Below are 24,613 nucleotides of genomic sequence, written 5' to 3'. Positions count from 1 at the left end.
GGAAAGCAAGTGCTCACATGGAGGAAGCTGTTGTTGTGGCCACAGACCAGCTGAACGTGGGGTCAGTCAAGGTCCTTTTTATTAATGGATCTCAAATGCCAGTTGTTGGACTTGTTGGTAGCCATGTCAGAACATAGCAAGAGTAGGCCATTCAGCTTGCCCTGCCTGCTCCATACTTTGCCTGATTATTGACATCAGTGCCACTTTGTTGCACATCCTTTGATGTCATTCTTATCTAGAAAGCTATCAATTTCTGGTTAGTATTTCTTGTCAATTACTTATTGCCCTTGAAGATAATGGTGGTGATAACTGGATTTTGGTATTTTGCAGGGCAGTTCAGGGTCACTGTCATTGCTGTCGGTCTGGAGTCACATGTAGACCCGGCCACACAAATATGACCATTTCCCTTCCTGAAAGAACACCAGTGAATGAAATTAGATTTTATGGTAATCAGTGTTAATTTCATGGCCACCATTACGGAAACTTAATTTTAATTTCAAATTGAATTTAAATTACACCATATGACATGGGATTAATGTCTCTAAAGTATTAGCGCTAGTCTCTGTGTATTAGCCCAGAAATAACACCACTACACAGTATCGCCTTTAGGTGCAATTGATGATGCCCCATACCTTGGAAAATCCAGAGATGGCAATGAGACTCCCAGCCAACCCCACTGCAAGGCCGTGATTGTCATTAAATGAACATTTTGTTGTGCTTTGGCAAAGAGAGCATCAGTCAAAACCGTGGGCCCAAATATGATAGTCCTGTCCCTATTGCTATTTGGACCCTTCTTTCTGGGCAGCTGGAGGCCCAGTTGTATTCGGTAAGGGGATGCCATTTAAATCCTGGACAGAGTACCCGATGTCCTGCCACCTTATAGGCCTGGATTGATTCGCAACGCAAGCATTACTGGTTCCCCTTTAGTTTATCCATCTGCATTCAGATAGTCAGCTTCTGAAGGTACAGCTCACCATTTCTTTAAAATGTTGGAACTTCAACCCCTAACTGACAAGATCCAAATAACCTTCCTCCTGCGTTTAATTGGTCTTAGTGGGGATGAAAGCAGATCTCTCTCCCACACTGGTGGTGATCTTGATGATCGCCATTATTTTCGCACCCTCCCCATCTCTGTTCCTATACTTGGGAGTCTCTGAAAATTACACCCCTACTCTTTGCATAGTATCAAATGATGCACTTTGCTACAACTTGGAGTCTTTTTCTATCTTGCTACATTCTTGGGAATGTTTGAGAGTAGATAATAAAATGTTATTAATATTTGATGGGATGCAAAATTCTGCTCATCCCTTTGTGCTAATTTGTGGAAGTGCTAAATGGAGGTATGCAGCCTGCTGCTGATGTCTCCCTTGATTGATAGAAGCGATTCACCCTGAAACCTTGGAGATTAACACAATAGCACTTCTAGTTCAAAGCACTGGAGTGTCTTATTCCAAAACACACAGGTATTACAGTGTGTCTTGGGCTGTCTGCTCGAGAAAGATGGGGACGGTACTTAACACCTTTCATCGTATAATGGATTAAGTGACCAGTTATTCCTGCTTGTGAAAGTGGGAATAATAGCTGGCCTTTAATCAGATAATTACACTTCATTTTTTTATACCTTTAATACTATAATCTTCAATTGAGTGTCCAACATTACAAACTGAAGGAAAGTCAACTAAATCAGAAATTGCGTATCTTAATTGTACATCATATTGCTTGCATATTATGCACTATGGTAATCTTTGGTCTACAATTTATATATTTTGCTATTTGAATTGATTTATAAAACAGAAATAGGCAACGCCATTCAAATACATTTGTTTTAGGCTGTTGACCTGTAAACCTCAATTTCCATGATTGCAATGCAGATGTAAACTGAACAAGGAGTAAATAGGATGTGCATGTATAGTTCTCACAATAGAAGGAAAAAACCTATCATTTAATGTGGTGTCCTGGTTTCTTCTCCATTGTAATGAGGTGATGCCATCCATTCCTGAATTTTGGTTTATGGAATAGAGGCAGCCCAATGCATGGCCCTAACCTCACATCAGTCTCAATATTGTTTTCAAATCTTTCCATGCAACCCTCCAAGGTATCCATGCCCATCCAATTCTAGCCTCTTCATTCCTGATTTTAATTATTCCACCATTATTGCTATGCCTTTAGCTGCCATGGTCCCAATATCTGGAATAAAGCAAAAGCATCATACTGCAGATACCAGAAGTGTGAAATTAAAACAAAATTCTGTCAATATTCTGCAGGTGTGGTAGAATTTGTAAAGAGAAAAACACAGTTAATGTTTCAAGTCTGGCATAACAGTTCAGAACTAATGAGATGTAGGAATGTATAGCATCTATGGAGAGAAATCAGTTAACGTTTCAGGTAAAGTGACCCTTCCTCAGACCCCTAGATGTAGAAATGTGTTGAGTTTTTTTAATACTATTGAGAAAGAGTAGTAGGTCAGCTTGAACAAAAAGAGAAGGGATAGGTTAGAGGGCAGAAAAGGCTAAATGACAATGTTGTCATGGATCAAAAGGCAAACGGAGTGGTAATTGGTGCAGTAAAGAAGTAACATGTTTGTCCAAATTAAGTACTAGTGGCAAAATAAAGGGCAGCTATGTCTGAAAACAAAACATGAAAACAAGAACAAATTAGCTTTATGCAAAAAGAAAGTCAAAATGAAGGACACCGTTCACAGGTTGAAATTGTTGAACTTGAGATTGAGTACAGAAGGCTTTAAATGCCTAATTAGGCAGTGAGATGCTGTTTCCCATTCTTACATTGGGCTTCGCTGGAATATTGTGGCATGTCGAGGACCAAAATGTGAGTTCGACAGCAAGTCGGTGAATTAAAATGGGAAGAAACCAGGTCAGGATCATGTTTATGAATTGAGTGGAGGTATTCCACAAAACAGTTTGTTTTGTCTCCCCAATTTATTGTAAGCAGCAAATACAGTATGTAAATTGAAAGAGAACAAGTAATTTGTTGCTTCACCTGGAAGGAGTCTTTGGGGTTGTGGACACTAAAAAGTGTGGATGTAAAAGGTCAGGTGCTGTACCTGCTGTGATGGATGGGAACGGGTAAGGTGTTGCAGCTCATAGATGAATGAATCTGGATGAAAGAGAAGGAGCAGTCCTTTTGGAATGCTGGTAGGGGAGGGGAAGATGTATTTGGTAGTGACGTCAACTGGAGGTGGCAGAAATAGCAGGGGACAATTCCTTGAATGTGGCAGCTGATAGGGTAGAAAGTGACAACTAGGGCAACCCAATCGTGGCTCTGTGAAAGAGGGGAAGGGATGAAGGCAGAAGTGTGAGGAACGGGCCGAACATGGGTGAGGGCCTGTCAACCAGAGGTCAGTTTCTTTTTCCTCTTGAGCGGCTCTTTGAGGGCTTTTGTTTTGGGTTTTGGGAGACTACATTTTCATTCTCACTAACTCATTTCTTAAGCGATGCAGTCACATGATAACAATCAGAGATAGTAAGAACTGCCGATTCTGAAGAAAGGTCCTGACCCAAAACATCAGCTTTCCTCTTCCTCTGATACTGCCTGGCCATCTGTGTTCCTCCAGCTCCACACTGTTATCACATAATAACAGTACTTTTTTGTATTTGTGTTGGTACACAAGGTACTTAGACGCCAATAAAAGTGCAGTTAGAAGAGTGTCCCCAATAACTAACAGCCTTTTATTAAAGGTAAAGCCACAACACCAGGAAAATATTAATTTCATGTGCACCACAGTATTTAAATTGGCACAAAACAGCTAATGACGTTTCTGTTCCATGTGCACAAAGTTTTAGTTGGGCATTTAGTACACTTTTAACTACATCTCCAATCTCCATCTGAGATTTAAATTTAACAGCATAGTGTTCATTATAATAGCATCCACTACGTTTCCACCCATTTGGAAACTCTTGAATTTCTGTAACCTTAAGCTAGAATCCCCAGTTGTCCATTGATAACCATACCCCACAGGGTTGTTGTCCAGCAGAACTGAGCAGATTACGTGACTCTATTCATTATTCCCTTTTACCTCAAAGAGACAAAACCATGTAAAAGCGTGAATTCTGGCAATTGAAAAATGGATATAAACTATGTGACCCCTCAAGCTTTATGGTGTTTATTGACGTGCCCACAAGGACAAAGACTGACATGCTGTTCTAAACAGTTTTGAACTCTGAAAATTATTCACATTTCTTTACTAGAAGTAAATTATGTGGTCAGATACCTGTTTATTTGTTCTTGAAGCATTTATCCATACTAGATTTGTGACCTATACTGAGCCCAGGAGGTAGGTGATTCTAAAATCAGAAGATTTGATTGACTCCTTTAAATTTAGTGTAAGGCTCTGGCTATGAAACTTAAGCCCCTCATGTAAAATTCACCAATCAAAAGGATATCACTTGGAGTCATCAGTGAGAACCTTCAACTCAGGCCAGCTTAACAAAATAGGTGACATCTGTTTGCTGGTACATTGCTCTAGGCAATGCCCTGAATCAGAATCAATCTGCCAGGTTGAAAATTTAAACAACGCCCAACAATTAACTGTCAATCAGCACGAAAGGTAACAGTGCCTCGACCAACCATAGTCCACATGCCAATCAGTCAGCCGTATCTTCTTATGCAGTACAAACACTTGGTTTTCCCCTTGAATCGATATTCTTGTGAATTGACTTGATGAGTGCAACACAAGAGTTACAACAAAATGTCCTTTTACAATACTCGAGCCCTGTACTACCAAATGACTAAAATAAATTTTGAAAAAGTTACCCAAATAAATTACCAATTGATATGTGGCTGGAGTATTGTTTTTTGCTGCAGGTTCAATTGTTAAAGGAGTTTAAGGCAAGCAGCATCATCCATAATTTGGCTGGATTATGAATGGAGTTAGTCTCCCCATATTTCCTGAGAGTAGGCACTACAAGTTAGAATTCACAGGATTTACTACAGGTGCGTGGGAAGGGCTTCCTCAGTAGAAAGCATATCTCTTGGACTCATCGTGGAAAATCTTCAACTCTGGACGGACCAGCAAAGGTTTCATTTTTAGGATTCGATTCGATTCCTTAAACTAAACAATGTGCAGTTAAGGGTGGATTAAGCTGTTCTATCTTCTGCTCATTTATCAATAGAGTCTGCAATGCTTCATACCCAGTTGATCCTTCATATGATGCAATTATTGGTACTCGCACATTACTTGCAAGCAAATTAAGTTTTGGCTGTTTGCTTATTTTCTGACTCCACATCCACTCAGTATTTAGCGTGACATTTTCAACTAATGCATTAAATGCAAGTCCAGCTGTTCCAGAGTCCAAACATGAGTGAGTTTCATTATATTTGTGCCCAATAGTTAATTATCGCACATCTTCCCAGTTTTGTCCTGTCTTCATGAAGTTATGTAATTTCCTAACTTGCTGCTTCCACCATGATGCATCTGTCATAAAAGACATTGTTCATTTTGTGAGATTTTCACATCACTGTGTTTTATTTAACTCAGTGAAGCAGTTTTGTGCCAGCAATAGCCCATAGGATCGCACTGTTAATGAAGGCTTGGTATACAATCTAACACTTAAGACATGCTCCCGTATGTTGTTATTCTCAGCACCACTTGGTGCTGTAAGCTGTTGCTACACTTGCAAGTTTTACTGTTCCTTACTTGAATCAAAAAGCCAGATGTAATAAGGCACCTAATATTATGGGGAAATTAAAATTCATTCTTCAGATCACTTGTTTGGATTTTAGAGTGGGCCATCGACACAGATACTTGATGCATATCCATAATTGCTTATGTTTGCTTCCTAGCTGAAAGGCTTATTTACTCAGCCTAGAATATGGGAGGATAAAACATTAAAATAATTGAAATTTGAGATTTATAACCTCTATGTAAGTAATTCTAGGCTCAGATGAAACATTTTATTAAACTGAGCTTATCTCTGTCATTAGCAAAACTTCAAGGCCCAGATTTTGGAATTAGTGGCGAGAGCCATTGGTTTCAAAGAAAGCTGCCTACAAAGATCTAACCAGCTCTGTGTGCTAATTTCTGTTGGTACAATGTCACTTTCATTTAGCTCCAATAAAATAACAAAACCGACAAGTCAACCAGTTAAACAGACTGAACAACCAGACATCAGATTTGGAAGTTTTTGCAGACATCAAATTAGGAAGCAAGAAACACTGGTTGTCATTCACTTTTTAATTAATTTTCAGAACGTAAAGATTGTTACATTAAATTCATTGAACTCGAGACAGGACCGTCAAACATTTTTAAAAAATTAAAATAAAAGCTCTTATTAACTTTTAAAAAATCTAGCAATATTTTAATGGAATAAAGGGGAATAAGATCCAGACTTCTAAATGTAGTTTTTCAAGACCAGAGAAGTTGTCCAAGAGTGATAATGGTTTAATACATGGTTAAAAATTCTGTTTAATCTCTTTCAATGAGGCTTGGCAGTTTCACTGTTTTTTGCAACAGGAATGCTGCACCACAAGTTGAATGCTCGCTTCAAATCCCTGATTTTGTGGAGATTGCATCTGCATCCTGCACAGGAATACCCCTGAGAGTGTTTAGTTACAATTGTACAGGCAGAAGCTGTTGTTGATTTTGAAGTGTATGACATCAAGTCTGAAATCTGAGTTGTTTTTTGCTGTGCTATTTAAGATGCCTAGAGTTATTGCAGAAGGCTTTGCCCTCTAATGTACATTTTAATGCAAGTTTACTATACTTTGCTGCATGTAGTTGTCTCTAAAATCCATCATCAGTGCTTACCCATTTTCTGTAGTGTAATCTGGTGAAAGTGCATAATGGCATCTGAAAGAAATACTAAATTCCCTTTGAACGCAAGGGAAGTAAATGTTTCCGCACAAATTTCAGTGTCACACAGCTAACCCTGGTGACTAACAAGACTGTCCATTGCAAAACACTGATTTTTATTATAATGTTGTAGAATGCGTTTAAAACCTTCAGGTAGATACCTAATCTAAACTTCCTGTTCCAGCCAGTGATGACTTGATAAAATATATTTTTGAGAGATTTTTGTTAAATTTGTGCCATTTTTGATGTGTTGTTTTCTTTCTGTTCCATGTTGAGTAGAAGATAAAATGATATGTAATGATGATCCAGGTCAGTTATAGAAAAACAACTAAGTCTTTCCTATGGAAATAACTACTAAACACAGAACAAGAATCATTACAACGTAATTTTCAAAATGTATGGGATTAATGGGTTTCACCATTTCACTTTATAGTTAAAAAGACATCGAAAGCATTTAAATTATCTTTGTAATTGTATTAAACAGTTGCAGTAAATTTAAGTTCTCACCATGTTTAAATTGTGCACTGTACTATTTGAATTCTAAACTTTGTACTTGATTTTATGTGCAAGAGCAAAGTACATTTTGGGTGAACATTTCAAATAATTGTACGCCCAGAAAACACTGGAAATCTTAATATTTCCAGCAGCATCTAAGGAGAGAGAAACTGAATTAATATTTCAGGTTGATTAGTTTTCATCAGTGGCCTTAGTGGTGGTATTGCTAGATGGTTATAGATTATTAGACTCTCCAGGTTACATTTCGTGGATCTGGGTTCAAATCCCGCCATAGCAAATGCTGGAATTTGAATTCACTAATTCAAGTGAGTTAAGAGCCTAATGATGACCATGAAACCGTTGTCAATTGTTGGAACAACCCACCTGGTTTGCTGCTGACTTTAGGTATGGGCAATCAAAGCCTGGCCGGTGACACCCACATTTTGTGAATGAATTTAAAACCTTCCTATACTTAAATTTTAACTTTCTAAAAGCAACTGTTTTAAAACAAAGACACCAGCTGCTACCTTCATACAGGATATTGTTTGAATCTTTGTATAAGAAAATTCCTGTCAGTAATTTTCGCTCCTATGCTCCACTTCATCGCTGCTACCTACTAATTGAGTCCAACTAAAAAGTTGATCTGTAAAGATTTCTTCAACATGGTTTGCAGGTGATACCTACTAGAATGTAGATCTCGTTCTATTGTGAGCTTTCTTGAGGAGAAGTAATGAGGTAGAAAAATGCACAAACTGAGATCAGTGGTGGATAGAAGCTGTTACTGCTGAATGCCAGGAGGCAAACAATCTGAAACAAAATTAATTAGAACACAAATTAATTACAGTTACTGCAGATTCCATGGTCCTATCACTCAACTCTATGTAATTGCCAATACCGCTAGTGCGTACCAGTAATACCTAAAGATCAGCCCAAAAAACGGATCATATTCTACCTAATTACTTCAAGATCATTTTCAGACTTAAAGGCTTAGTGACCTAAACCAAATTGAAGTGAGCTTCTCATGCCAGACTTTGTAATCGTCATGTCCATTTTTATGCCGGTCCAATGTATAGAATTCACAAGAGAAAATCTTCAGCCTCCAATGACTGTTCTTCCCATGTGAACCAAATCTATTTATCAGGTGATTTATCTGGCTTCCTTTTTGGGAATTAATCTTGTGGTGTCACTCTTTCATTCCTTGACATCCCCTACAACCCCCCCACAAAGTGCCACTCTGATATTGATCAACTGTATGTAGTTCTCAAAGTTCCTTTACTCCTTCCAGTGTTATTCTATGTCCACCTTTTCATGTATCCCTCTTCGTCACGTTGATGTATGCAGCTAAAATCTATGAAATATAAATATGATCCAACTTTCCCTCTGATAGAACACGTTTCAAAATTGTTTTCTCTCATGGTCAAACTCAACTGTTTTAAATTATGGCATTTAATAAAATCAAGTATCCATATGTATTGCAGAAGTGATCCTTTAATGTTTTGCAACTAATAATTGCGCAGAGAGCAAGACTATAGTGCTTTAATTTGAAAGAGAACTGTGGGAATGTAGATTTAGATAATTTAAATGATTGTGATGTGTGACCATTCTGATTCTACTAACAATGTAGAATAAGCCTGTAAATATTCCTCGTAACTAACTTGTGACTCAATAGTTGCCTGAAAGTGTTACGTCAAGAAAGACTAACATGTAAAAAAGAATCCCCCCTTCTCTGTGACTTTGTTTTTTGTTTGTCCCTCTACCAATGTTCAAATTTGCTGGACGACCCTACTGTTCTTTTCGAGGTCAACCTTTTTTCATGTTTAATTTGCACCTCTGTGGTATATGGAATTTTTTTTGTTCATTTTATAATTATAGTGATAGTCATTGCTTAAAAAAGATTCGTCAACAAAAGAAAAAATAGTCAAAAATGTCTATTCTCATAGCCCAAAGTATCTGCTGTCTATTTCAGAAATCAAGCCCATGTTACTGTTTACTATTTTTACAAGGTAAGTTTTAAAGAAAATAGTCTTTAGTGCAGTACTTCACTCAATATAAATCAAAATGCAACAGGGTTAACAAAATTAGAAGTTGTTTTTGATATATTACTTTGATTTCTATTTGGTTAAATTGCATCAAAACAATAGTGACCCACAGTATCCACTCACACATAGCTTGTTCACATGTTGAAAATTCTACCCTAAATCCACAATTCTTGTATCTGCCCATGAATCTTTCCCTTTCAATGGCTGAAAATACGTAATGACTTTTGATTTGGTTAATTAAGCCAATCCATTGCTATTTATTGTTCATCCAACAACATAAATTTAAGTAACCTCTGTCTTTTCAAGGTCTTCAACCTTGCCTCCTGCTGCTGGTGTTTAATATTTTCACTCTTGTCTAACTTGCTTGGTGATTTCTAACTTTAAATCTACAGAGGGTGTCTGGACCATAATTAGAATTAGGAGAGGAGATTGCTATTTAAATCTCAGTGCTAGAGGAACAGAATAGACCAATAATTTTAAGAATTTTCGAATATATTGCTGCTGCACAGTTCACAATCTTGATAAGTTTGTTCTGGGATAAACCAGTATTGAATTGTGTAAAAGATAACTGCTTTACTCTTAATTTTATGCCAAAAGAGAAATAAATAGCAGAATCTTGCATAAGAATAAATGTTCTGCCTGAAACTACAATGAAACTCTCATTGAGGAGTTGTTTGTTTGATTCAATAATGATACCATTCTTCATTGTACAGAAACAAATGCATCCCCAAGAAAAAATTCTTTTTCAGGAGGATTGTTTTCCATTTTGGAGGTGATAATTGAATTTTTTTTTAATTTTTATACTTAGAGATTGAAAGACTTAAAGCAAAGAGAATTTGCTCGCAATGTTTCGTCAAGATCTCGAAAAGATGAGAAAAAGCAGGAGAAGGCACTTCGACGGCTCCATGAACTTGCAGAGCAGCGTAAACAACAGGAATGGTATGTATTATTCGCACCGAGCCACTTCTATCCGCCATTTGAATTATAAGCTATGTTCGATGTCACAACCTTTTTGAAGGTGTGTGTATCTATCAGGTTTTCATACTGGCTTCTGTGAAAGCAGGTTGTTTTATATTGCCTTGAGGTAAAGTGCCCTATTTTTTTTAAAAAATCAGTAAATTATTTTGCCAGGAACAAAAACAGAAGTTGCTGGAAAAGCTCAGCAGGTCTGGCAGCATCTGTGAAGAAAAATCAGAGTTAACGTTTCGGGTCTGGTGATCCTTCCTCAGAACCCTTCCGAACAGTTCTGAGGAAGGGTCACTGGACCCGAAATGTTAACTCTGCGTTTTCTTCACAGATGCTGCCAGACCTGCTGATCTTTTCCGGCAACTCGTGTTTTTGTTCCTGATTTACAGCATCTGCAGTTCTTGCGGTTTTTAATTATTTTGCCAGATTCTCTGAAGCCCTGATCACACATCATTTCAGACTCAAAAGGCCTGGGTCTGTGGACAGTTTCCAAGCATTTACTTCTGGGTTGGGATATTTCACTCACTTTCGCAAATGGCTGGACAAAAATAAATTTTCTGCAGTATTTTGCGTTCCCAAGTGGAAGGCAGCCCACCACAGCTACCTAGAACATGGTTATGATGACACACAGGAAACCTTGTTTCTTAAAACTTAGTGCAGCTACCTGAGCTTTTTTACATCAATTTTGACATTATTAGGTTTGTCATGGCTTTATATTTGAGAATTTGTAGATCAGGATAGAAATAGGAAATTTGAGCAGCATATTTATCTTCACAAATAAATCTGAGGTTTTTTGTGACAGCGTTAAATTTATTGGGTTATTCTTTTATTCCATTCTAATTCAGTTTGAGAAATTCAACACAATGTCAGGAAGTGCCTTTTGAGTGTTATTTTTTTTCCTTTGTTTTGAAATATGCAGGACGCTCTCTTCAGTGCAGTACAAGTCTTGTGCTTCTGCCAAGATGTTTTGATCCATTATGACAGATCTTCATCTGGTGTTGTAGCTTCTTTTTAAACTGTTTGACCTTTGCATTTCGCTTGAATTTTTTTTATTGATCCTAATTGTTGAGAATTGCTGGCCATGCTTTTCTTTAGGTGGCAATGCCTCACAACTGTGCCTCAAGTGAACTGTCGCTACTGTTAAAAAAAACAGAAACTAGAAGTGCATAGCAGGTCCATCAGTAACTGAATGTGTTTTCAGTTGTAGACTTCTTCCTCAGAGTAATCCTAATGAGGGGTCTATACGTGAAACGTCAACCTATTTCTTCAATGCTGATGTTCCTGTTGTGTAATTTCAGAAATTTCTGTTTTTATTTCAAATTTCTAGCATTTGCCATTTTTCCTGTTACCTCTTGCTATTTGTGCTTCTCATTGGCTTTAGCACTTGATGCCTGTGATTTTTAATTGTCTAAAATGAATTGCTCGTTTTTCTTGTTGAAGCTAAAATGTCAGTCAGTGTCTGCAGTATTAGTTTACTTGTTTTTTCTCTCTTGTGCAGCGCCCCAGGAAGTGGTCCAATGTTCAGAGCGACGACTGTGGCAGTTGATGAAGATGTTAATGACAGAAATGTTCTCGGTGCAAGTGATAGCAGTGGAAGAAAGACAAGTGGATCCGCATCACCATCTGTTAACAGGAGTGTATCTGACAGTGTCTCGGGAGATAGGAAAGGAGAAACTGACAACATGGGTCATTGCATTAGTGGCAGCTCTGCTGGTTCAGGTCAGAGCAGCCATCCAGTACAATCTTTTAGCATCAGTCAGCTTAAGAACAATTCTGGCACTCCCTTACAGAAGCTAGGAGTTTCATTTTCTTTTGCAAAAAAGGTCCCTGTCAGGCTTGACGTTTCAGCTTCAGTGTTCAGCGATGTTGCAGAGGAGCCAAATGAATCTGAAACAGCAAATCCTGATGATAAGGTGTCCTCTGGTCAAGGATCACCAAAGTCAGTGGAGGTTGAAGCTATAGCAAACTCTGATAAGGCTGAAGGGGCGAGTCAATCAGAAAGTGATAATGACTCCATGAACAGTACCTTGTCAAAGTTGAAAAAGATGATGAAAAAAGAGGAGGATACTAATCAGCCAGAACCCGAATATTATCATTACATTCCTCCTGCACATTGTAAAGTAAAACCTAATTTTCCATTTCTTTTGTTTATGAAAGCTACAGAAGAGTCAAATAAGTGTGGCCATAAGGATATAGAGACTCCAAAAAATAGCCCAGATGTACAAAATAATTTGAAGCCTCAGGAAAACAAAGGAAGAGAAACTGAGACAGCTGCTGTGCAGCAGGACAAAGATACTGCCAAGCAGGCAACACATGCAGAGCCTGATAAAGACATAAAATCTCTTGAAACCACGAGCAAGGAGAATTGTGAGACCACACTAGCAAAGCCTAGCGTTTGTGAAGAAGGAAACCAAAATAGTTCAGCAAATAAAGAAATCCTGAATGGACCTAAACAGCCAACTGGGCCCTTTTTCCCAGTCCTAAGCAAAGATGAAAGTACCACACTTCAGTGGCCCTCAGAATTGCTGATGGTTACAAAGAGTGAACCATGCATCTCTTATAGTTGTAATCCCCTCTACTTTGAGTTTAAATTGGCTCGGAACAGGGATGCTAAGGGCAAAAACAAAGAAAAAGATCCCGAGAGTTCACTTGTGCAGAATCTTGATCAAGATTCGCAGGACAAGTGTAGCATAAACACCAGTAAAGCTGCATTGAAAGCAACAATAAGTGACAGTGATACTAAACCACAAGAACAACCTTCCCTGAGTGCAAAAAAATCTGAAGTCCAAGCTGACGAAGGTGACAGGAACACTAGTAACAAAGGCAAGAGCATGAAATTACATAAGCATAAAAAGAAAAAGAAGCACAAAAAATCTGGCAAACATTTGAAAGAGAAAACAAATGAGAAAAAAGATAAGCAAAAGGATGGCGAAGCACGTGATGGGAATTCAAAAAAAAGGAAAAAACGTAAACACAAGAGTAAAAACATAAATGAGAAAAGCAAAGACACTGCTATAGGACTTTCAGTGCAGATGGCTACAATAAAGTTTATTGAGGAAAGTAGTCATGTGCAGAAGAAAAGGCGCAGGTCACAAGATGATTTGGAACATACACCTGCTGCTGTTGAAGGTAGTAGTAGAAGCAGTAGCAGTAGCAGTAGAAAGGAGGATTGTTCTCAGGAACCCAGTAGCAAAAAGCAGAAAACAGGTGCCTGTAGTGAATTAAGGAAAAGGATATCAGGTCAGAAAGAAAGCCGAACTAGGCATAGGAGCAGAGAGAGCAGCAGGGATGAAGAATCTGATAGTTACGATGAATCTCACAGAAAACGTTCAAGGCAAAAGTCCTCCTCCCAGTACAGTGATGATTATGATTCGAGAAGTGACAGAAGCTACTCCAGTAGATCAAGGAGACGTCGGTCATCATCCCACCGATCATCACGTAGATCATATTCATCTGGGTCTGATGTTTCCTCAGACTCTAGCAGGTATAGTCGTCGAAGGAGCTATTCTGATTCTTACAGTGACTACAGCGATAGGTCACAACACCGTTCTAAACGATCTCATGATTCAGATTATGACTACAGAAGATCAAGACACAAAGGGAAAAAGCACAAATACTCTTCATCTGATGATGATTACAGACGAAGTAGAAGCAGATCTAGAAGTAGCAGCAGGGGACGGACCCGAACTCGAACGAGAACCAGGACCATCAGTAGGACACGAAGCCGAAGTAGAACTCGCAGCAGTAGCCATAGCAGGAGCCGAAGCAAGCGGCGTAGTCAAAGTGCAACACAGCGAAGCTGGAAAAGGAGCCGGAGCTATAGCCGCAAACGTAGTGGTAGCGCTAGGCACCATAGCTCAAGAAGATCCGCTTCAAGAGACAAAGGATCACACAGCCATGATAGCTCCAGTGATAGACGGTCTAGTCGAAGAAACTCCAGTAGGTCATTTTCAAGAGATCGGGTCTATCGGTCAAAATCTCCCTGTTACAGCAGAAGCAAAGGATCGGGGAAAAAAGATGACCTTTTGAAAAAGGAAGAAAGCAAAGAGGATGGCATAAAACCAGGCAGTACTTTACCTAGAAATCCTAGTAGCGCCATTGCCAGTACAGGAAAAATGGATTTAGAAGATGAACCAACACAAGAGGAAAGGAATTCCTTAACGGCTAAACAACTGTTGGAAAAAATTCAGTCTAAAAAGGTAGAAAAGAAATCTGAAATAAATAGTGAAGCCACATTAGCTCCTAACAAAGTAGGAATTAAACTAAAAGATCCCCCTCAGGGTTATTTTGGGCCTAAACTCCCCCCAGCTTTAGGCAATAAAGCACTGCTTCCTTTAATAGGAAAACTACCTACAATCAAAAAGCCTGCAACAAAGAAAATGGAGGATTTTTGTTTGGAAAAAGGGGACAAGGAAGAGGAGCAGTTTCTAGCTGAGCCTAAAGAAATGAAGGAGGAGGAAATGAGTCAGCAAATAAATTGGAGCACACATGGAGAAGAAAAATCCGAAAGCGAAGAAGTGTCAACTGTAAGTGAGAAAATCCAACCAATTTCGTGTCAAACTCAGTTTGTTCACAAAGGATTCAAATTGGAATCTCAAACCATCTCAGATACCTACATTTCTGATGTGACCACGCAAGTTGAAATCATCAAAGAATCTTCAGAATTAGGACCACCAGATGCTGGTGAAACTGTTATGATGCGTTTTGCACCAGATTCGGAGCCATTCTCCAATTATATTCCACAGGCTGAAGTGCAGGAAATTGATGAGGAATCCCAAGAGGATGCCGATTCGTCAGTGGCCCCGCTTGATAGACAGCCGATAACGTTCACCCCTGAAGAAATGGAAAAGTACAGTAAACTACAACAGGCAGCTCAACAGCACATCCAACAACAGCTTCTAGCTAAACAAGTGAAGACTTTTCCTACCTCAACTGCTTTAGCTCCTGCTCCAGCTCTCCAACAATTTCATATTCAGCAACCAGCAGCAGCTGCAACAGCAACATCCATCACCACTGTTCACCATGCTATATTACAGCATCAAGCTGCAGCAGCTGCTGCCATGGGAATTCATCCACATGCACATCCACAGACTCTCGCTCAAATCCATCACATACCCCAGCCTCACCTGACCCCCATTTCACTGTCACACATCACACCATCTATTTACCCTACACATCCTGCCACTTTTCTGACTAGCCATCCAATACATATTATACCTGCATCCGCTCTCCATGCAGGCCCCCTAGCTCTCCATCCTGTCCCCCATGCACTCTATCCTGCTCTCTTTGCCCCTCGCCCAGCAGGAGCAGGCGCTTCTGCTCTTCATCTTCATCCTTTACTCCATCCTATCTTTTCAGGACAGGAGCTTCAACATCCCCCCAGCCATGGCACTTGAAGCAAGCTACACTGAGTGAAAAGATTAGCATCTGACTTCATTTCACTAAAGTCTACCAGCAGTTAGTTTGGTATGAAAATGCTACATAGCTGCATTACAGACTGATCCTTTTTTCAACAGCCAAAGAGTTCAGGCTCAGGCCCAAGAATATATTGCAGAGTTTGTATGCTTGTAATATCAGGGATTCCCATGTTCTTTTATTTTAAGAAAAAGGTAAGAATCGATTATGTGGATGTCCCAAAACTCTTAAGTGCATTACTAATCAAGAGACAAGGTTAAGCATCTTAATTATGACAGAATGCACCAATATTATATTCAGTGGGTTGGCCTCCTCTTATCCCATTTCTAACTCCCATCTTAGTGCAAAAAGAAGTGCATATCCATGTTAATCTGCTCCACATCAGTCTGCTTCCATGTTATAGAATCCTTGTAATGTGTACATTGATATGATAGTAGGTCGTTTTGGGCTGGTTTTGTTGAGTGGTGCAAGGATTCTGATGGATATTGAAACTGAGCACTCCTTTAACCTCTGGTTAGTGATGGCTGAAAAATATAACCATGAAAAATAAAACATGGTTTAAATTCTAATATTCATAAAGTAAATGATTGGCACCTGTGGAGGTCATACCTCAATGTGGTTTGCCAAAGAATTCCTGGGGAGAGTAAAGCCAAGAGGAGGAGTCTGTGTGTAATTGCCCTAATAAGCTCTGCATAGTCGCTTCACTGGTTTGGATTGTGGTTGAGAGATTGCAGTTTTTAGGGCCCTGATGTATTGGAATGAAGAATGGAGAAACCTTCTTGTGACATCTCAAAAAAATTACATTTGTTTTAGATAAGCTAGCTTTGGTGTACAATGGAGTTTGGAGAGATGTGTAAAATCTTTACGAGAACAGGTCTATTTCCATTGCTGTTGTAAAATTCAACAGTCTTTGTATAAGTTGTAGCTTATAATTTAAAAATATGGAAAGAATTGCACTGAACTCTGTACAGGTGATGCTGCTTTTGTAGGTTCATCCAAAACAATGACATACATGCAGAGTACTGCAATAATATTTTTTAAAAATAAATTCATTTGGTTTCGTGGTACTGTTCTAACATACTGCTTTGTGTAAATATGTTTGTAGGTTAAGCAATCCTTGTAAAGGTAAATGTCCTATGTTTCTGTTTACGACAGAAGCTAAGCATGTATATTTTATCAAAACCCATGTATTTTTTGAAGTTTTTATGTACTGTAAATGTAAAATTTCTTGAAGTTTGGTTTATTTTGAGTTTTGCATTTACAAAGTATTCAGTAAAAAAAGCAACTCTGCAAAAAGTGGTGTTTGGGAGAGTCTGTTGAATCTTTAAGCTAACGGATACAGACACAGAATGGACTGAAAGCTCGATTTTAAATTATAACTGATTAGGTTAGATTAACCAGTAGCTACTGTGTTCATTTTTTTTAAAAACATTGAGTTAATTTGTTTTTAGGTAACTAATGCCATGGAAAGCATTTGACACTGTAATAAAATCATTTCTCATTTACATTAAGTTCTATTTCCAGACCAATCAGACATCTGTTCTGATTATCTGCTTAGTTCAGCAAGGTTGAGTATGTTGAACTCACTGGGTTACCATTGGTGGCCCAGTTTCACTCATGGTACTTCACCACAGTTCGTGTGCTTTACTTTTAGGAAAGCCTTTCCTACAATTTCAACATAAAATAATGTCATGAATGCCTGGATGTCTGCAAAGGCTCTACCATTTGAGAGTTTTTTACACTGGTGACTGCAAATCAGAGCTGTATTTACATAATTAAATCAAACTGAATTTTTCATCATTATGATCCAGGTTAATTTACTTCACATCCATTTTATAGCACGCATCTAGTGGGGGCTTAAGTGTGTTTGCATTTCAAATTATGTTGTTGCGCTTGTGCTTGACACAGTAATTTGAAATGCTTGTGCTGTCTTGCAATATGCATGGCAAAATAAATTGAATTTGTTTTAAATCCATGTTTCAAATTCAGATATAGTAGATATTATAAATGGCTTGCATTTGGATTGAGATAAGCATTTACCAGGTGATTCAGTATTTTGAATTTTCATATTTTCATCCAGTAAAACCACACTGCCCACACAATTCTTCAAAACTGATTTAGAAAAAGATGTGCTCGAAGCAATCATATGGCATATATAAGGGGGTGGGGGGTAAGTATACTTTTTGAAGACCCTGTGTTTGAGGATGCAAAGAGACTACTATAGCAATATTTCAAGATGTTTGCTTGTTATTACCAGTCAGATGATATTATGGAGAATACAAACCATTGCAGGCAAATACACGAAAACTCGTAAGTCTTTGAGAGAGGCTGTCACAAAGGTCCATAAGAAAAGAATGCCTTTTCCTTTGGGAAAATCTGCTACCAATCATCAGTTATGTGTAATTGATTACTTGCATTTGACTTTTGTTTATTATTGAAGACCAAGTAGTTTATCTGCAGTCTCAGTTCTAATCCTGCAGTTATTTTATTCTTTGAGCACAGGTGAAGATGACAAAAAAGTCAAGTAACACCGTGAGCAGATCATGCCACAGTTTCAGTAGACTCTTAATCATGATGTTAGGGTGTGTTTAGTAGGAGCTGCATTTCTTTTGATGACAAATATTTTCCCATGTAGTCACTTCTGTTGATCTTGAGCTTTTTGATTCAGTTCTTTCTCCTGAACACCCCAACACCTTACAAAGCAGCTTCTTCCATCTGTTTTTAAAATGTTATGTAACAAAAACTAGAAAGAAATGTAACTAGCTTATTGCATAAACTGCATATTTTATTTAACTTTCTGTCACAAGAACATGCAGAATATTACTGTACAATAGGAGAAAACCTTTATAACAATAAAGTATGAATAATTTGTGAATTTTGTCTTCATTTATTTGACACTGAATGTTTTGCCACTGCTGTCTTTGCATTTCTGTGCAATGATGGACTTAAAATCTGACCCAGTCACTACCAGAATTCTAACTGGTCTTCTCCAGTGATAAATTAAGCGTTATGGGACAGATAGAAGGAGAAACTTTACAGCAGTGGACTGGCAATTTTACTGAGTACCAAGGAAGGTTTAATTATTCAAATCATTGCATTTCATTGCATTGCTACTTCAAAGTCTGTTTAATCTATAATAACTGTGTTTTGTATTTAGTCATTTTCCTTCTATTGATTTTATACTTAGTTTACCTTTTTTAAAAACTAGTCAGTAGTAGTTTGTATGACATTGTTCTTGGAAAGCCAGAACAAAATCCATTTCCCTAATTCATGAAGGCATGAATTTGAGGATCGACTTTAAATGATAGAAGTGTGCAGCTGAGTATGGTGAATATCTAAATAAGGAGTGCATGACTTGGCAAATTTAATTAATTTACTGTATGTTGAGTTTGCTAGATTTATGCTGCGGTAATGGAAAATGTACAGCATATCACTTTTTTTCTAGCTGTCTAGATTTGTAATTTCTGCAGGCATTTATCGCCTATTAAGTGGATAGATATTAAAAGGGCTAAACTCAGAAATTGCTGGAAACTGACACTAAGTAGCAGCAGTGAGTACAATCTACAAGATGCACTGCAGAAATTCACCAAAGATCCTCAGACAGCACCTTCCAGACCCGCAACCTTTTCCATCTAAAAGGGCCAGGGCAGCTGATACATAGGAATAGTACCTCCTGCAATTTCCTCTTAAGCCACTCACTAACCTGACTTGCCGTTCCTCATCTGTCATTTGGTCAAAGTTCTGGAATTCCCTAACAGCAGCATTATGAGCCAAGTTAGTGTGTAGACTGCAGCAGTTCAAGAAGGTAGCTCACTACGTCCTTCTCAAGGACAACTAGGGACAGGTAATAAATGCTGTCTGGCCAGCCAGCAATGCCCACACCCTATATATGAATAAGTAAAATCTCAGCAAGGCTAGCAGCACGTGTGCAGAGAGAAATAGAATTAATGTTCCAAGTCCAATTTGATTCTTCATCAGATGACTGCTCTACAAATCTTTGCAGACCACGCAGTTCCTATTTTTTTGTTGAAAGCAGTTTTTACTTTGTACACAATGTATTTGCACCATTAAAACCTGAAACCTATTTTGCAATAGACCTCAGATGTGCTATGTTTTGAAGATACTAAAACACTGCATTTTTAAAGTTTCACCAGTTAGATGTTGAAAATTGTAACTCCCATTGTATTTTCAGTATGGATTGGGAATAATTCCCTTTTCCTCTCCTCACCTATCCAATTGCAATATCTACATCTTGAATGCTTCCAATATTCATTCTTTCATTATCTGTTTTGCTTTTGTTGCTACAGATACATCTCCTTGATGCGAAGAACTTGGTGATAATTTTCTGTGCATCTGTATAGCACTTTTCACATTCATTGGACAGCTCAACATGTTGTGCAGTCATTGAAGTACTTTTTAAAGTGTAGTCACTGTTGTGGGAAAGGTGACAGTTAATTTGCACTCCACAAACTCCCATAAATGGCAACACAGTAATGACCAGATAATCTGTAATGTTGATTGAAGGATAAATTTTGGCCAAAACACTGGGAATAACTCCCTTGCTGTTCTTTGAAATAGTGCCATGGGATCTTTCATCTGACGGATAATGCTTTCAGCTGTTCAATGCTGTCTCAATCCTGTATTAGAGAGTCAGTCTTGATTTGTTGCCCAAGCCTTAGAGTGAGACTTGAAGCTAGAACTTTGTGATTAACTAATTTTGGAGCCACACCATCTCCCTTTAATCTTATGTGATTTAATTTTGCAATCGAGTCAATGATGTGCTTTATAGAGTCATATAACACGGAAACAGATCCTTCAGCCCAACTCATCCATGCCAACCAGGTTTCTCAAACTGAACTAGTCTCATTTGCCTGCGTTTGGCCCCTAACCCTGTAAACCTTTCCTATCCATCCACCTGTCCAAATGTCTTTTACACGTTGTATGTATACCCACCTCTACCACTTCCTATTACACATACGAACTACAGTACCCTCATGAAATGCCCCCATTACTTAATCAAAGAACTCAATCAAGCTAGATAAATCCAGTTGTGTTTCACAAATCTATATGGGCTTTCATGTGTCAACATTGGTTTTTTAAGACTCAAATGATTCAGTTCCAGATTAATATCTTGTGCACTTTCTGTCAGAATTCAAGTTGTATTGCTGTTGTGAAGTTATCTTTCTAAACCATTTGTGAGATGGTCTCTCCTCAGGCGTCTTCTCTCAGTTGTCTCAAAGCTTGAAGAGTGCGGGTTTTTTCTTGTCTTTCCTCATAACTCACCCATTGGTGATTGAAGGAAAGTTGATAAGGTGTGGAAACAGTAGGCATGTAGGATTTAGTCTGCTCATGAGAAGATTTAACTGGTTGGATGCATGAACTGTTGCCATCTTACAGTTTCTGTAGTACTTGATGCAAGAGAAAAGTCTCCTGGCTTTGCACTGGACAACTTCCAGGGCGTTTGGATATGACCACACCAGAGTACTGTGGTTTCAATGTGACATTCTCTGACTTGGACTCCATGGATTTAGCTAGACGGTATAGTTCAACATTCTGTTTGTTAGCACGCCTAGTTACTGTGTAGCAGCTAAGTACCAAGTGTCCCCTCGAATCAACTAAATCCACCTTAAAATTGAGAGAACCAAATTCATGATTCTTCCCCTCCACTGTCAGCCTTCCTGGCCAAGCTACTGACTGCCATGTTCTATCATCACAAAGAATTCTTAATTCCACCAGTGTAACATGGGCCTGCTTCTGTCCCACGTCAGTCTATGTTCCATTAAAGAACACGTGAATACCTCCAGAGTCAAATGGTTCAATTTATTCTAACCAACCTCTTGACTGCCTCCTTCCACTAATTGCACTTCATCAAAACTCCTGATGCCTGTAATTTCATGCACAAAGCCCACCTTTCCTGTGATAATTGTCCTTACTTACTGGCTTTCAGATTTCCAATATCACAATAAAAAATCTCATCTTTGTTTTAAGTATCCATGGCCTGATCCCCCTCAGAACAATTGCCAATAGGCTTATATGCCATCTCCAACTCTACCATTTGTGAATGTGGCTTTAGCTTACCAATAATCACTAGGAATTCTGCACAAAAACTCTTGTGTTCCTGCTGTTTGATGTTTTCACTCAGTTTTACTGTACTTTGGAGCAAGGCAGATCTGGGTTTGTAGTTCAAATGTATGGAGTGTAAGGAACAAATTGAATGCAGTGCAGACGCAAATTCAACTTGCAGTAAGCATGGTAGACATTGTGGAGACATGACCATTCTTTTAAAGAGAATTTGGAGAGGTATAACCATCATGATTAAGGGTGAAATTGCTTCCATGATAAACAAGGATACATGAGAGATAAAACAGGCAGTGAAGATGTTATGGGTACAATAGGAAAGGATTTAAGACTACTGGAGCTATGTGTTGGTTCTCTAATAATAGCTGTGAAATGATTAAATTGCATGTGTGTATCTGGGATAGTTTTCTGAGAGCACATGTATGAGAAGCAACAAGGAGTAGCCATATTAGATACAATAATGAATAATAAACCAGATTTAGTGTGTGAATGCTTATCTACCTTCAATCCAGATCAGTGCTGTGATTGAAAGGGAGACCGTGAAACTGCTAATAAGATTCCAGATTTCAATAAGCTCGACTTCTAGCGATAACACAGATGCTGTCCACAGTGAACTCGGCAAATTGTAATGTGAAAGATCTGTGGGAGGTGTTCAGAAGAGAAGCTGCTACAGAACCAGATCAATATGTGGAAAACTAAGGAGGTAAGAGAGAGCATTAAAACTTTTAAAAAAAACACATGCCTGAATGAAAAACGTAGCACATTACTGATCAAAGTCAATGATACAAGGAGCAGTAAGTAATGACGAAGCAAAAAAAGTAGAGAAAAAAAATGAAAGCTATCAAGATGGAGGATGAAAAGATACTTAGAAAGGTTTTGTTTTTTAAATCGGCGAAACTTACATTGGGAAAAGGATGATGAGAATGATTGACGACTAACTTTCAATCGATAAGGAAATGGCCTTGGTCATGAATATTTATTTTGCATCTGTATTGACAATTGCAGGGAGTGATAGAATTTAGCCCACAATGAATGGACTCCTAAGAGCCCACCAATGTTTTGATCATAGTGGGGGGTTGTGCAGTGGCTTTAGCTGTGTATGCTGCTGTTGGGCAGGTTTGAAGTAACGGGATAAGAGTCCTATGAAAGCACACCTTACCTCCATTCTATCCCTTCCACCGTCCACCCTCACTGAAGCAACCAATCCTGTACTACTCTGGGCTCTTCAGCATGATTGGACTGCCTACATCCCCAGAAGTGGCACTGTATCTGGCACCATGGCAACTGGAGAAAGATCAAGTCTCCATTTTAAAACTCTGATGGCTAGCTGAAGATGTCCAGGATGTCTGTCATGATCTTAATGAAAGCAACAGAACTGACTCAAAGGATTAAGTAACTTCTATGTAAATGTAATTTGTGCAAGTAATTTGTTGCTCTAGCTTTTTCAAAGCAAAATATTTTATACAAATGATCATGAATAGAAATTGTGCTTGAGTTGTAGTACTCAAAGTAAAATTGAATAATACAGCTGTGAAACTATTTCATAACTCAAAATTCCTTTCCTGACTTAGTTTCAGATTCACTTTATTAGCCTGCTTGTCACTATTTTTCTCTACATTTTCATCTTATGGTTAATCTCCATCTCTTCAATCTGATCCTGTGTTTATTCTGTATTTCCTACGTTCAATATTTGCATCTCGTTATTTATTCCATTCACACACTGGTATAATGAAAAATTGCTTATTTTATCAACCATCTGAAAAACACAACATTTTACTAATTCAGTCACCTAAGAGACAATGGTGTGGTCACAGCCCACAAATGATAGGATAAGCAACTCTCAGTGTGAACAGTACCTTACACGAACTGATTCATAGTAGTCCATTCAGTTGAGTGAGCAGGATTAGTATTTCACTTGGTCTTTTTCTGTTCATGCGGGAGCTGACTATAGAGCAACCAGTAATTATAAAGCTCGGACTATATGTGTGCATAACTAAATAAGGTGGAGTACAATAATCCAAGCACGTGGTTGAAGTGAAATGAAGTGTTGTCCGTATTCCTCAAGTCCTGCAATGGACGAGTTATGGCCTTGTCAGTCATGATGCCAGGTGCGCACGTGAGTGGGAATAGCCTGCCTATTTACCTGTGTAGATGCTGAATGATCTGGAGTGTGATTAATTATACAGCTCTTTCGAAGAACCAGCACAAGCACGATGGACCTGGTAGCCTGCTATACTGCAACATTATTCGAGTATTTCCATGTGTTTGTACATAGTATAGGGTATTTTAAAATCACGTGTTATGACACACCTTTGGAGTAGCTGGGACTTGAACCCAGGCCTTCTGACCCAAAGATAGGTACACTACATGATTGCAACAAGAGCCATTTTTGTAATTAGTATCTATTGTTCCAATTCTAATTTCCCTTGGTTTTGTAGAATTTAATTGTTTGTAATTTAATGAAGCACAGATCATATACAGGTTGAATGGCAGACTGAGACAAAGGAATATGTAAATTGTATGGGCTCAGAGGATTAGGACTACAGTAAATGTGGATGATAGCACCAACACGAGTTACACTAAGTGGCCTTAATTCGTATTTTGATTTCTATGCAATTTTATGCAAACAACAACAGCAAAATGTGTTGTTCCTTAAACAATGTACCAAAGGATTTTCTACATTCCTATATCCTTCTCAAAGACCTGGGGTCTGTGTGAATGGTTTGTATTTGTTGTATAGAAGTATCCTATATGATATTTGCAATGTACCTGAAAATAACAATGAGCAATTCTGATCAAAGAATAACTGGTC

General features: G+C 38.4%; 1 protein-coding gene across 6 annotated transcripts in view; it reads left to right on the top strand.

The window, feature by feature from the left end:
* The window catches only part of gpatch8 (G patch domain containing 8), a 181,952-nt gene extending 163,354 nt beyond the window's left edge, over positions 1-18,598 (top strand). For 5 of the 6 annotated variants that reach the window (XM_048614484.1, XM_048614482.1, XM_048614485.1 and 2 more), the window contains 2 exons: positions 10,151-10,281; positions 11,807-18,598. In XM_048614484.1, the coding sequence (XP_048470441.1) occupies positions 10,151-10,281; positions 11,807-15,704 (4,029 nt within the window). In that variant the 3' untranslated portion in view covers positions 15,705-18,598. Of the gene's footprint in view, positions 1-10,150; positions 10,282-11,227; positions 11,304-11,806 lie in introns of those variants that run through there. The other variant, XM_020534944.2, reaches the window with a different exon arrangement.
* Positions 18,599-24,613: the final 6,015 nt, after the last annotated feature.

The sequence above is a fragment of the Rhincodon typus genome, chromosome 30 (assembly GCF_021869965.1).
Source record: "Rhincodon typus isolate 14 chromosome 30, sRhiTyp1.1, whole genome shotgun sequence".
NCBI classification, from domain to species: domain Eukaryota; kingdom Metazoa; phylum Chordata; class Chondrichthyes; order Orectolobiformes; family Rhincodontidae; genus Rhincodon; species Rhincodon typus.
This window is presented reverse-complemented; position numbering and strand designations above follow the sequence as displayed.